At 40.0% G+C, this 13305-nt stretch overlaps 1 protein-coding gene across 15 annotated transcripts in view; it reads right to left on the reverse strand.

Moving 5' to 3' along the window:
• Positions 1–1066: 1066 nt before the first annotated feature.
• Positions 1067–13305, reverse strand: part of ITPRID1 (ITPR interacting domain containing 1) — a 122062-nt gene continuing 109823 nt past the window's right edge. For 8 of the 15 annotated variants that reach the window (XM_035253481.3, XM_035253480.3, XM_078342484.1 and 5 more), the window contains 3 exons: positions 4785–4912; positions 3936–4047; positions 1067–3473 (listed from right to left, as the gene is read on the reverse strand). In XM_035253481.3, coding sequence (XP_035109372.3) covers positions 3243–3473; positions 3936–4047; positions 4785–4912 — 471 coding nt within the window. In that variant the 3' untranslated portion in view covers positions 1067–3242. The remainder of the gene's footprint in view (positions 3474–3935; positions 4048–4784; positions 4913–13305) is intronic. The other 7 variants (XM_078342489.1, XM_078342488.1, XM_078342486.1 and 4 more) reach the window with 1 other exon arrangement.

A 13305-nucleotide genomic window follows, 5' to 3' on the forward strand; every position in this document is an offset into this window, starting at 1 on the left:
ACAATCTAACCTTTCTTGGTAGTAATTTAAAAGAAATTTCTATTATGTGTCTTTATAAAGGGAATGTTATATAGTAGATGACAGCTTTACAGAGATATATGTTTAGATGTTTCACTTTGATCATAAAGTAGATACCCTAACATTGTTTCATAGACATGAAAGCAGTTTTTGGAAATTTATTTTAATAAGCATTTACAGAAAAGTGATAATGGGATAGTGTATTAGTCCATTCTCAGGCTGCTAATAAAAACATAGCCAAGACTGGGTAATTTATAAAGGAAAGAGGTTTAATTGACTCACAGTTCAGGATAGCTAGTGAGGCCTCAGGAAACTTACAATCCCAGTGGAAGGAGAAGCAAACATATCCTTCTTCACATGGTGGCAGCAAGGAAAAGTGCCAAACGAAAGGAGGAAAAGTCCCTTATAAAACCATCAAATTTTGTGAGAACTCACTCACTATCATAAGAACAACATGAGGACACAGCCAAACCATACCAGCTAGGTACTGTTATTATCAGATGTTGCGAAAGCTAAAAAGGTGCATAAAATAGAGTCAGAAGTTTCTGCTATACTTCTACATGACTTGAGTGTTTTGCAGAAGGCCACATAAAGTTTTCTTGCAATCTACAGCTTTGCAGAAGCAGACCACCATACTACAAGAAAAGAAACTGAAGTTGCAAGAAACATCTCTGTTTTAATAGAGTTTTCAGATAAAGCAAATGTATGGCTCTACATTTATTCAGATTAAATGGAGTGTAGGGAATTGTTTTCTGAAACAAAATACAAAAGTCTACAGATATAGGGACCAAGTGCTGAACAAATAGCTTAGTCTACCCCTTGCACTATCTGGACCTGGAGCCTCAACTGGGGGCAGAAGAAGAAGCAAAGAGGTTGGTAGCATTTGGGTCTCTGCAGAACAGACAGGGAAGGAGTGAGGCTGGCAGGAATCAGAGTCCTGCTACTGCCCTAGGCAGGAAATCTCCCGTTCCAACGCAACCTCAGTGTGTTCCTCGAAGCAATGTGAAGTTAACGTTCAACAGCTTTCAGCACAATGTGCAACACAAAATATAAGTAAATTATTTATTTTATTCATAGGAGTTGCTAACAAAGCAATGCATTTGACAAATGCCTGCCCATGTCCATAGAAGAATACAAATGATCCAAAGTAGAAACAAATCATTTAAAAAATATAAACACTTGGTTTCAGGGAGAGATAATGCTCCCTGAAACATTCAAGGAGGAAACATTAGTTCTTCAATCATATAAACTACACAGTTATAAACTATCCCCAAATACTTTCAGTTTTTTAAAAGAAAAATAGAAGTATCTTGTGACTCTGGTACATCCCCATGCCCAACGCACTCAGCAACACTGCCTATCTCTACATCTGGAGGCCTGAAAACTTTCCATTCCTTCTGCTTTGAATGTTCTTTTGCAGAATTGCTCATGGCTTCCATTTCCTCACCATTCAAGTCTTACCCAAATAGCTTCCCCTTTAGCAAGACCTTGCATAAGCACCCTAACTAATGAATGCAGTACAGTTTCACTCCACATCTCCCTTTGCAATATTATCACACTGTCTTCCAAGGCTCTTGTCAGGATTGCAATTACTTGCTTGTTTTTTTTTTTTTTTTTTTTTAGTCTTACTCTTCATCTAACTCTTTCTCAGTAGAAAGTCCACCTGTCTTATTCATGGCTGTCTCCAGCACTAGAATAGTGGCCTGCATACAGTAGGTGCTTCATCAGCGTTCCCACTGGCTGCCTGACTGGAGGTTTTCAGACAGTCTGGTACCTCTGAGGCCTGGATTCTCCTTCCCTCTTCTGTTGTCACTTCTTCACCCAGGCTGTCTGAACATTAATCTAAGTCGGACTCCGTGCTATGTTCTCTTTCATAATACCTTGCTATTTCCTTCAGAGTATTTAATAATAAAGGTATGTAGGTGTTTATATTCTGTGAAAGGAAAACAAACCTCAGGACTCCAAAATTATGAAGTCAAAGGGAAAAGTCGAGCTGGAAGCTGCATCAGGCAACCTGCCTCCCATTTTATTTCTAAATGAGATAGCTACAAAGATTTTTTAAAAAGCTACATCCCTCACAATTTGCCCACTGGGAAATTCCTTATAGGCCCTACAATCTTTACCCTAAAACAGATCTGTTGAATTTAATCCTGACAAAGTAGATTGATAACTTCTCTTTATAGGTATGGGACAAAGAACAGAACTCAAAGTCATCTCTCTGCTCTTCTGAGACTAATGCTTATCTGATTGCTTCCTGTGCCCTGTGTGTATTTTATCTTATGTAGAAGTTCAGATTCAGTGAGCTAGATGAATGCATAAGTGACTGTTCCTCTAAGCCCTCTCATATGCAAAAAGCTGATCAGACTCAAGAGAATGTGACTGCCTCTTTTTTACCCACACCTTTCAAAAATGTCTTCCACAGGGCAGGTGTAGTAGCTCACGTCTGTAATCCCAGCACTTTGAAAGGCCAAGATGGACAGATCACCAGGTCAGGAGTTTGAGACCAATCTGGCCAATATAGTAAAACCCCGACTCTACTAAAAATACAAAAATTAGCCAGACGTGGTGGCATGTGCCTGTTGTCCCAGCTACTCTGGAGGCTGAGGCAGGAGAATTGTTTGAACCTGGGAGGTGAAAGTGGCAGAGAGCTGAGATTGTGCCACTGCACTCCAACCTGGGCAACAGAGTGAGACTCCTTCTCAAAAAAAAATGTCTGCTGCTTTTCCCATTAGCTGCCCTTTTTCCTTTAAATGTTGAAGTCCTCAAAATCATCTTTGGAGAGAGGCACAGACCTTTCTCCTGGGTGTATATCCATAACCTTGGCAAAATAAACTTCTACATTGACTGAGACCTGTCTCAGATACTTTTTGTTTGCAATTCTATCTCCCCCACCACACTGTAAGTTCCAGCAGGGCTAAGATCATACACTATTTAGTCACTGTTGCATACTCTGTGCCAGGCACATACTAGGTGCTCAGTTATTCTATATGTAATGTGTCTTAAAGTATTCTAAACTCTTCTTGGGTTTAACCATAGGGTAGAATATGAAAAATATAGCTGACAATGGGTTAGCAGATGCTTCTCCTTGGGAAAAGGTGAAATTTCCTTCCTACTTCTGTTCTGGGCCTTTACATTTTGTATGCAGGTCATCAAACCTGCTCTGATCTAGAGAAAGACATCTGTACCCTTTTCTCCAACAGGACAATTTGACAAAGGGGTTGGACCTAACTTTGCCCAAGCTGGTGATTGAGGCATCCTGGTGCTGTTCTCCAGGGTGGGTGGGTCCCACCTGAACAGGGAGCCTGCTGGCCATCACTGGGAGGAAAGACAGTTCCTGGGGCCATGCCTGGGTGGATGATGGAACATGAAGTCTGGCCATTCCTTTCTTCTATCCAGTTATATTGATGCAGATTTGAACAGTGTTCAGGTGGTTCTGCTGTGAGAAGTTCCAGCTGCTGAAAGAAAAACAAGAGGAAAAAAGTAAACAGACTATCACATTGGCATCGAACAGCTTACTCAAACTGGTGAGCAAGGCATTCTGAGGTGGTCAGTTTTCTAGAATGGGCTCTTTGATCCAGCAGCAGATTCTGATAGTGACTTCGCTTGTATTGGCTCCAAAGATGAGCTTCACTGTGCCTATGATTGCTATTCTCATTTGGAAAATGGGCTAATAAGACTTATCTATGAAGTACAGGGCAGGGGGAAGATGGGCATGGCAGGCGAACTGAATTCTAATGCAGAATTGCCATCAGCTGGCTGTGTTCCCTTGCGCAAACCAAAGTACTTCTTTGTATACTCAAAATGAAGGTGTTGGTATGTAAACCTAGATTCTGAAATGGTTACACAATCAGCTTTCTCATTTAATGCACCCCTCCTGTCGTAGGCTGTATAAAAACTCCACACCCCATCACCCATACCAGCAAAATTCCTTCTCTGATTTGCTGAGCCCGGTCTCCTAACTGAAATTCCAACTCTGCCACCTGCTGCCTCATGGCCTCACGCAAAGTTTGTAGTTGCTCGGCCTCCTCCCTGGAAGTAAATAATAGAAAACAACCAAATTTAACAATCCTTCACAGGTGCAATCTTCCATTGTCTCCTCATAATATAGGTTTTTACTTTGCAATTTCTTAAAAGAGAATGTCATCTTCTTTATTTGTGTCAGTTGCAGACATTACTAAGATTGTCTTCTTTCTTTAAAAAATAATTCTATGCAGTCTAATATAGTTCTTGTTTTAAAAGCACAATTTAATAATTTTTAATACATTTGCCAAATTGTGTAATCATCACCACTATCCAGTTTTAAAACACTTCTATTTCCCCACTAAGAACTCTCGTGCCCCTCTCTTTACAGTTAAACCTGATTTCCATCCCAGCTCCAGGCAATGAATGACTAATCTACTTTTGGGACATGTTTTTAATCTATGTGACAATAATGCAGATTTTTGAAACTCTCATAACTCCACACATTTGCATTTTCAGGAGCCCCATCTTAGGGATTAAAGACATCCTGCTGGCAATGCCCTTGACTGCCTGTCTTTTGACCTTCTCAAATAGCTCTTGCCTTAAAGAGTAAGCGTTGCTATCTAGCAAATGGCGCTCACAGACTCCTACTGAGAAAGCAAGAACAAGACCATGAAAGCAAAGGAAAAGCTGGCCAGTTTCTCATTCGTTCTGCTCCAGGGTGCTCATCTGTCCTGCCCTAATTTTCTTCCTTGTTCCAGGTGTGTGGGCTGGTACTTACTTTTATAGCTCCCTTAGGTAATTACCTTTCCTCCTCTGACATGTCTCTAGAAAAGAGGGCCTGCTGTCTCATAAGGTGCTGTTCCATTTCCTCTAAATGCTCCCGGAAACTCTGGCATATTGTCTTCATGGCTTCCATCTCATGGACTGTGCACTAAGAACAATGAGAAAGAACTGAGAAAAAAGTCCTTTTTGATCCTCTGCAAGAGCTCACCATGGAGGAACCTGCTTTCCCATTTGGGCTCACTTTTTTTGCAGACAGGCCATACTGCTAATATAAGGGGAAGAGAATAGGAAGAGCCCAATATTTGGGTTCTGAAAACAACTAGTGACAGTGCTCATTTGGGACAGAAGGGCAGCTGTTGTTGGGTGGCCTTTGGATGATGATCATGATGTCCCAGAGGCTGGAAGGCAGTCTGGAGGCCTAGGTGATATATAGAGATGCAAGGATGTAGGTAGAAGGGAGGAGGGGAAGAGCCAGAGTATGGGTTTGTGAGGAGTTGAGTCTGTTTAATCTTGTTTAACTTTGGTGCTGGGTACTGCCTCACTCTGAGTATTAATAATATTGAACACATCTGTTTAGCTGGTATGTGTTTGATTAAAGAAAATCTGCTTAGAATAATTTTTATTAGTCTTAGTTCTGCTTAGTCACAGTCATGGAGGTTGGAATCTGCAGGATCAGCTTCATCCACCTAACAAACCCACCCTGAGGAAGGCAGGCAAAGGTTAGGCATCCCATCCTTAGTCATCCTTTAAATCATACTTTCTCTCTCAAGCTGTGGCTTTGCCTCATTTTTCTAATTTAACTATATCCCTGCAGCCCCTGAGAACTTCAGAACTCCCCACACATAACCCCTCCACTAACAGACTTGACCACCCTCTAGCCTGGCTCCCAGCAGCACAAGTCCATGACCCTGGGATGACGTTAGCCTCCCCAATCCCCCTTAAAAAGGCTGCCTGAGAAATCTGAAGGCTGCTAGGAAAATTTACTGTTTGCTTTCATCAACACCTGACATAGTCCTCTGACTTCCCTTTCTGAGAGTGTTTATTAAAAGGAGATTATAATTGTAAATATGTATTTCTTACAACTCACAAGTATCTCTCTCAAGGACCTGAGAGCCATTCCATTGAAATGTAGTCACCTGGAAGGTTTGAGCCTCTGTCCCCCTGTCTCTGGGAGGGGAGAATCCTAACTTCAATTACTGCTGGCTCACAAACACAGCTGGTCTAATGGCATTGAAATGGACCAATTCTTTGTGATTTTTCACTTCACTTTTTTGACTCTGTGAGCCCTCCTCTCCACCCTCCCTCATTCTCTCTTTAAAATGCCCAAATCACCTCTGCACAAATTGGGGTAGAGCTCAGCTTCTTCCCCTGCTGTCAGTAGTTGCTGAATACAATCTCTTTTCGTGGCTTTAAAGCTATTTACCTTTGGCAACCCCAAGCCCAGTCCACTTTTTGGCACTCGACTTGCTGAGTTCCTACCAGCTATCCCCTTTGTTTTGTATCCTGGGTTGGATCATACTTTGAAATCCATGACCCAGAACTCCATGGCCAATACCCATCTGACTTTGAGTAGTATTAATGCTTGTTGGGTCCTAAAGCCATCTCTGTCAAGACCCATAGGCTTGGACTCCTTCCCAAAATCAGTGTGGCAGAGGCTGCTGGTTGATTACACACCATCTTTCTCTATTTTATTCTTGTTAACAAGAATACCTTAGAGGCAGCCAAGTGTCTAGCTTAAAAATTACATTTCCCAGCATTCCTTGGAGATACAATGGCCAGTGAGATGGGAACAGAGAACATGGTTTGGGGCTTCTGTGATGTTCTTTAAAGGAAACAGATTTTTTTTAAATTGCATTTTAGGTTTTGGGGTACATGTGAAGAACATGCAAGATTGTTGCATAGGTATACACAAGGCAGTGTGATCGCTGCCTTCCTCCCTATCACCTATATCTGGCATTAATCCCCATGCTATCTCTCCACACCCCCCATCACCCCACCCCTGCTGTCCCTCCCCTATTTCCCCCCAACAGACCCCAGTGTTTCTCACCACTCCTATTCAATATAGTATTGGAAGTTCTAGCCAGAGCAATCAGGCAAGAAAAAGAAATAAAGGGTATTCAAATAGGAAAGGAGGAAGTCAAATTGTCTCTATTTGCAGACAACATGATTGTATATCTAGAAGACCCCATTGTCTCAGCCCAAAATCTCCTGAAACTGATAAGCAACTTCAGCAAAGTCTCAGGATACAAAATCAGTGTGCAAAAATCACAAGCATTCCCATACACCAATAACAGACTGAAAGAGAGCCAAATCAAGAACAAACTGCCATTCACAACTGCTACAAATAGAATAAAATACCTAAGAATACAACTAACAAGGAACATAAAGGGTCTCTTCAAGGAGAACTACAAACCACTGCTCAACGAAATAAGAGAGGACACAAACAGATGGAGAAACATTTCATGTTCATGGTTAGGAAGAATCAATGAAAATGGCCATACAGCCCAAAGTAATTTACAGATTCAACACTATCCCCATCAAGCTACCAATGACCTCCTTCACAGAACTGGAAAAAACCACCTTAAATTTCATATGGAACCAAAAGAGAGCCCGCATAGCCAAGTCAATTCTAAGTAAAAAGAACAAAGTGGGAGGCATCACACTACCGGACTTCAAACTATACTACAAAGCTACAGTAATCAAAACAGCATGGTACTGGTACCAAAACAGAGATACAGACCAATGGAACAGAACAGAGGCCTCAGAGGCAACACAACACATCTACAACCATCTGATCTTTGACAAACCTGACAAAAACAAGCAATGGGGAAAGGATTCCCTGTTTAATAAATGGTGTTGGGAAAACTGGCTAGCCATGTGCAGAAAGCAGAAACTGGACCCCTTCCTGACACCTTCACTAAAATTAACTCCAGATGGATTAAAGACTTAAACATAAGACCTAACACCATAAAAATCCTAGAAGATAATCTAGGCAAAACCATTCAGGACATAGATATAGGCAAGACTTCATGACCAAAACACCAAAAGCATTGGCAACAAAAGCCAAAATAGACAAATGGGACCTAATCAAACTCCACAGCTTCTGCACAGCAGAAGGAACACTAATTAGAGTGAATCGGCAACCAACAGAATGGGAAAAAATTTTTGCAATCTACCCATCTGACAAAGGGCTGATATCCAGAATCTACAAAGAACTAAAACAGATTTACAGGAAAAAAACAAACAAGCCCATTCAAAAGTAGGCGAAGGAAACTGCTTTTGCAGGTTGGTTCTTTCTAACCTTCTCTCCGTTCTCCTTCCATGGAGACCAACCTTTCAGCTAGGGTGACTCCTTCAGCCCTGTTTCTAGGACTTCCCAGATTTCTTACCCTTTTTCTATAAACCACCTGGCCAACATCCTGGCAGCCTGACAGCTATTTTTATCAGAATGTCATAATGGAAATACTTTCCTAAGAGTAATGTCTTATACATTGAAAACTCTCCATATCTTGGTTTGGGAGTTTGGTTTTGATTCTATCCTCTAATTTTTTATACTGAATAACATATTTTGCATAGTAAAGCTCTTCAATTATTTTTGCAACAATGTGAGTGAATTTGAACCAGTTACGGGAACTTTGAAGTGATACTGATGTTGGCAAGAATGGTAGATTATGGCTTTTAAGACCAGAAAAGATCCTGGAGATCTTTTTGGACTAGGATGGCTAGTTAACTTGTCCGTGGTCGAAAAATGACAGTAACATTTCGAACCCAAGTCTCTTGGTTTATTTCTTTTCTTCTAATATCTGAGTCACAGCAGGCACCACAGTATAGTTGCATATGAGGATAAATTGCTTGTTCCTTAGCAGTGAGCTGTTTGAGTGGTTCTAGTAGCTTACTGTCAGGTAACCAAGACTGCCCAACTGGTTCAAATTCACTTCATAGTTCTAGGGACAGTGACGCCAGGGCCATGGAAGTGTGGTGCTCAAATAGGCTGAACATCATAAACATTAAATTTTATGCTCATCCAGTTATTTTGGGGTAGCCTTTTGTGATTGAAAGGTGTAAGATTGGGATGCTTGGGTTTGGGAATAACTAACGGAGTGTTTGCTCTCTGAGAATGCAGGGTTGTGGAAGGTTCTGAAACACTGCCATCTTCTGGTCATTTGGAAACACGGAAAAAAAAATTTTAGCCCTAGAATAAGTATAGAAATAATTTCATAAGAAAGGAAACTCTTCTAGGTAAGAAAAAAAAACCCTCAAAAATGAGAACGTTTTGAACGTTTCTTTTTTTTCCTTACAATATAAAGGCTTGATTATGAGCCAAATACCAAATGGAAGTTCTGCTCTACTGACCTAAACCTATTAAAACAAACTTCAATGGGAAATTTAACTTCAGTGGAAGAGTACCATCACCAAAAGACAATGAATTTTCACTTTGAATATGCTCATATTGTTTACAAATATTTTCTTATTTGTATGCTTTTCTTTTTTCTAAACCTAAATCATAAACAATGTGGAAGCACTTGTAATATTCAGAAATCTTATTTCTGATAGAGCTCATTTTCTTTTCCAGAACTTTCTTTCTGAATTAACACTTTTTAAAATTAACACATTGTCCTGAAAAATTTACCTATATATAACAATTTAGTTTTACCAACAAACCATTTTTTTAATTAATAAATTATTGAGAAGAACTCATATGTGAAAATTTAATTATATCAAGAAATCATTATCCTAGACAACCCAAAAGGCCACAAAAATAGCATTTATCAATTATTCAAATGTTTCTCTGCATTGTTATATATTGCTATATAAGAGAGGTAAGGTAAGGATGTTTTTGAGTCTTCAAGTTCTTTACCTAAAATTGCTCTTAGTTTCAATATCTGCTCAAAACTTCCATGGTCTTCTAGGCTGGAGTGCAGTGGCATGATCTTGCCTCACTGCAGCCTCTACTTCCTGGGTTCAAGCAATTCTCTTGACTCAGCCTGCCGAGTAGCTAGGATTATAGGCACATGCCACCACACCCCGCTATTTTTTTTAATTTTTTATTTTTTTTGTATTTTTAATGGAGATGGGGTTTTGCCATGTCAGCCAGGCTGGTCTTGAACTACTGATCTCTGGTGATCTGCCCACTTCGGCCTCCAAAAGTGTTGGGATTACAGGCGTGAGCCACCATGCCCAGCTTCCCACTATCTTCTAAGAGATGTCCATCTCTGCTTATAATCTTCACTTGGTCCAAGAGCTATTTTCTGTTAATATTTTCATAAATATTTTTTCTAGCTCGGTCTACTAGCACTTGGCATCTAACTTAAAGTCTTACAAACCCAGGCTCACACGCAGTAGATGCTGCTGTGTGCACTAACTTGTTCTCTTTGTGCTTTAAATGTCTTTAAGCAGTCTCCTCTTACAGAGAAATGCAATCTCCTATTTCTAATTGCTTTCCAGCACATGTGCCTGTTCACATGTGTATGCCTGCATAGGAGTAATGCACATGTATATGACTGTATGTTTGAATTGTTTCCTTTAAGGGTATGTTTCTGTTTATTTGTAAATAAATAAAAAGAAATTCATTGTCATCTAGCAAAATCTTATATAGTATCCATTTCAGCAGGTGTATGATGCCAAATCAACTGGATATAAAAGTACCTTTTTTAGTATAATTGCAAATTCCAAGAGGAATGAAGGTGAAGGCAATAGGAGACAAGGCATTAGAAGCCTTTGGATGATGGCCTTCACATCCATTCAAACTCCTGCTTGTTTAAAATCTATGCACATCTGAGGATAGCCACTGAGCATAACAGGCCAAAAAACCTCCCTGTTTTCTGCAGAAGTGTTGGCATGCCAAAGGGTCAAATCAGGAGGAACATCTATTTCCAGCTGCAAAATCTCTCCACACAGCTAGGGCTACTCACACCCAAGGCCCACTTTTGACATCAGGCAGGAGGAATAAGAAGAGCTCAGGTCTACACTCAGGGTCACCTTGGAGCTGGTCCAGGTTTAATCTTCTGCTCCTATTGTAAGTAATGTCCTTACCATGATGAACCTGGCCCTGGGTTCCTGTGCCTGTTTCCCCATGGCCATCTCTTACTCTTTCCAGCCTACCTTCCTCTGAGAAGCTATAATCTCTCTACTTGTGAATCTGTTTCCAAGTGCTAGATGCCCACTCGTTCTTTCAATTCCCAGAACCGTGCTCCTGCAAATTCATCAGGACACCCCCAATACCTCACAGGCTCTCAAACCTTTTAAGGTAATGGTCTTACTGGGCTGTGCTACTTACAAGTCATACTCTCTGGATGCTGTGGTTTGCCTAATGGATTACACATCCTCTGGCACCTGCAGTCGGGATTACATTCGAACCCCTTTCAACCCTGGCACCTCTTTTGTCTGCACTGACTTGTCTCAGGCACCCCAACTATATCAAAAAACCTCATTAGGTGGGTTGTGTTTTCAGTTTGTGCCATGAGAGGCTGTGTTAGCCATTTTTCCTTTTTCACTGTGGTCATATCACTGACTAATAGTTCAATTGAGTATCAAGATATAGCTGTTGCCATAGATACCTGATTATAATACTAAGGAATAAATTTAGTGGTAGTATATCCCAGAGACAATTGATGCAATAGATGTCTCATTTAGTCTACAAATACATGTTTGTTATTTCACTTCTGAACACAATCAGTAAATGATTTATATTGTTTTCAAGAGCGGTGACATAAACAAAACTTAGATAGTATTTTACTATGAAATAAATATCGATGGCATTTACACTAAAAGAATGAAATTGGATGTCTAGAAGGACCACGTCTTCTGTAGTTTTTAACAGAATTTTGTTATTTTTAACAAACTATAAAACTAAATATGACTTAATATCTTTGTAATGCTTGTCTTAAATGTAAATTAGAAAAGTAATCTTTTTTGGGGGGATATGCTTCCTCTGTCAGACCAACAACCAGCCTTTCTTCGTGGAAACTGGACTACCTAATTCTAGGACTTAATATTTTTCCCCCATATGGCCTCTCAAAATGTCACCTTCTCTAGCTGTCTTTCCTCCCTCACATTGTTCCATTACAAACTATGTGATCGAGTAAGTGTTTATTCTCTTAGAGCTGAGTTTTACAGCCTTGACACTATTGACATTTGGGCCAAAGAATTCATTGTCGTGGTGGCTGTTCTGTGTATTTTAGGATGTTTTGCAGCATTCCTGGCCTCTAACCATTTGCTGCCGGTAGCAACCACCCACTCCCAGTTGTGACAACTAGAAATGTCTCCAAACATTCCCAAATGTCATCTGGAGGTTCAGGGGTGGGAAATTATCCCCAGTTGAAAACCAGTTACTTAGAGCATTTGAAATCCCCTCAACAAATTATGTGAATAATGATGATAATAACGATGATGGTGGCAGTGGGTAGTGTTGGTGACGGTTATCGTGGTGATGACCCTACTGTTATCCAGGATTTGAACCAAGGTCTTTTGATCCTCAAGAAGGACCCCAGCATACATTAAGTTTTGTTCTTTTTTTCCACTGAACTTTTGGAGAATATACCTAGAACTGATCACTATGCCTAAATGAAGCTTTCTCTTACTAGTTCAATTCTCACTAATATTAGGTTTATATAAAAATATTCCAAATGCCTGGGAGTCCTGCAATTAAAGATTGATCTGATTAATTATTTAAACTTTCCTGTAATCACTTTCCTTATATCACATTATGTAAGACAATTTCTATACATTGAAAGGCCAAGTAGTAATTTGCTTTATCTTTCAAATAATCACTTTCTAATGTTAATTCTACACTTATACAGATTTAGATATTTTAAAGTCAGACATCTTTGATTGGACTGTAGTGTCAAGCAATTTACTGTTACCCAAATTGAATTTGAATTTGGACTTCCCACTTAGTCATTAGGAGGCATTGGGATAATTAATTAAACTCTCTCAGTTCTAGTTTCCTTATCTATAAAAGAGGAAGAACATGGCACATATTAGGAGCTCAACAAATATTTATGGAATGGATGAAAATGAAGGTTACATGACATAACGTAAAATGGTCAGCACAGGCACTCACTGAATATTTGTGGAATTAAGATAATGGGAAGGTAACTCAGCAGGCACTCAACAGCGGGCACTCGGTAAATCATGGTTCCTCTTCACCCTCCTCTGAATAGCTGCAACCTATGTTCTTTGTGCCAGACCCCTCACCTTTTTAGCTCTCTATACAAGTGTTGTTATGTGCAATAGTCTTAATTTTGTAATCGATGACTGGCCTTGAAGGCCTAGATCATTTCTTACCTTGAGAACTTCTAAAAAGGAGGAACTGGAAGGGCTCATTAAACACTTACTGATTAATTGAGGGCTAGAGAAGACTGGAGCCATTCAGTCCTCAGTAACCATTGTGTCCACCTGTAAACAGGCACAAGAAAGGTAGACCAAAAGCCCTTCTATTTGACATGAGAAGCTGTTAGTTCTAGACTGAACAATGTAAAACAGTCACAAAAATTGATTATAAGAGTAACACACCCACACAATTAATATTACCTAGAGCTT

The sequence above is a fragment of the Callithrix jacchus genome, chromosome 11, assembly GCF_049354715.1.
Source record: "Callithrix jacchus isolate 240 chromosome 11, calJac240_pri, whole genome shotgun sequence".
NCBI classification, from domain to species: Eukaryota; Metazoa; Chordata; class Mammalia; order Primates; family Cebidae; genus Callithrix; species Callithrix jacchus.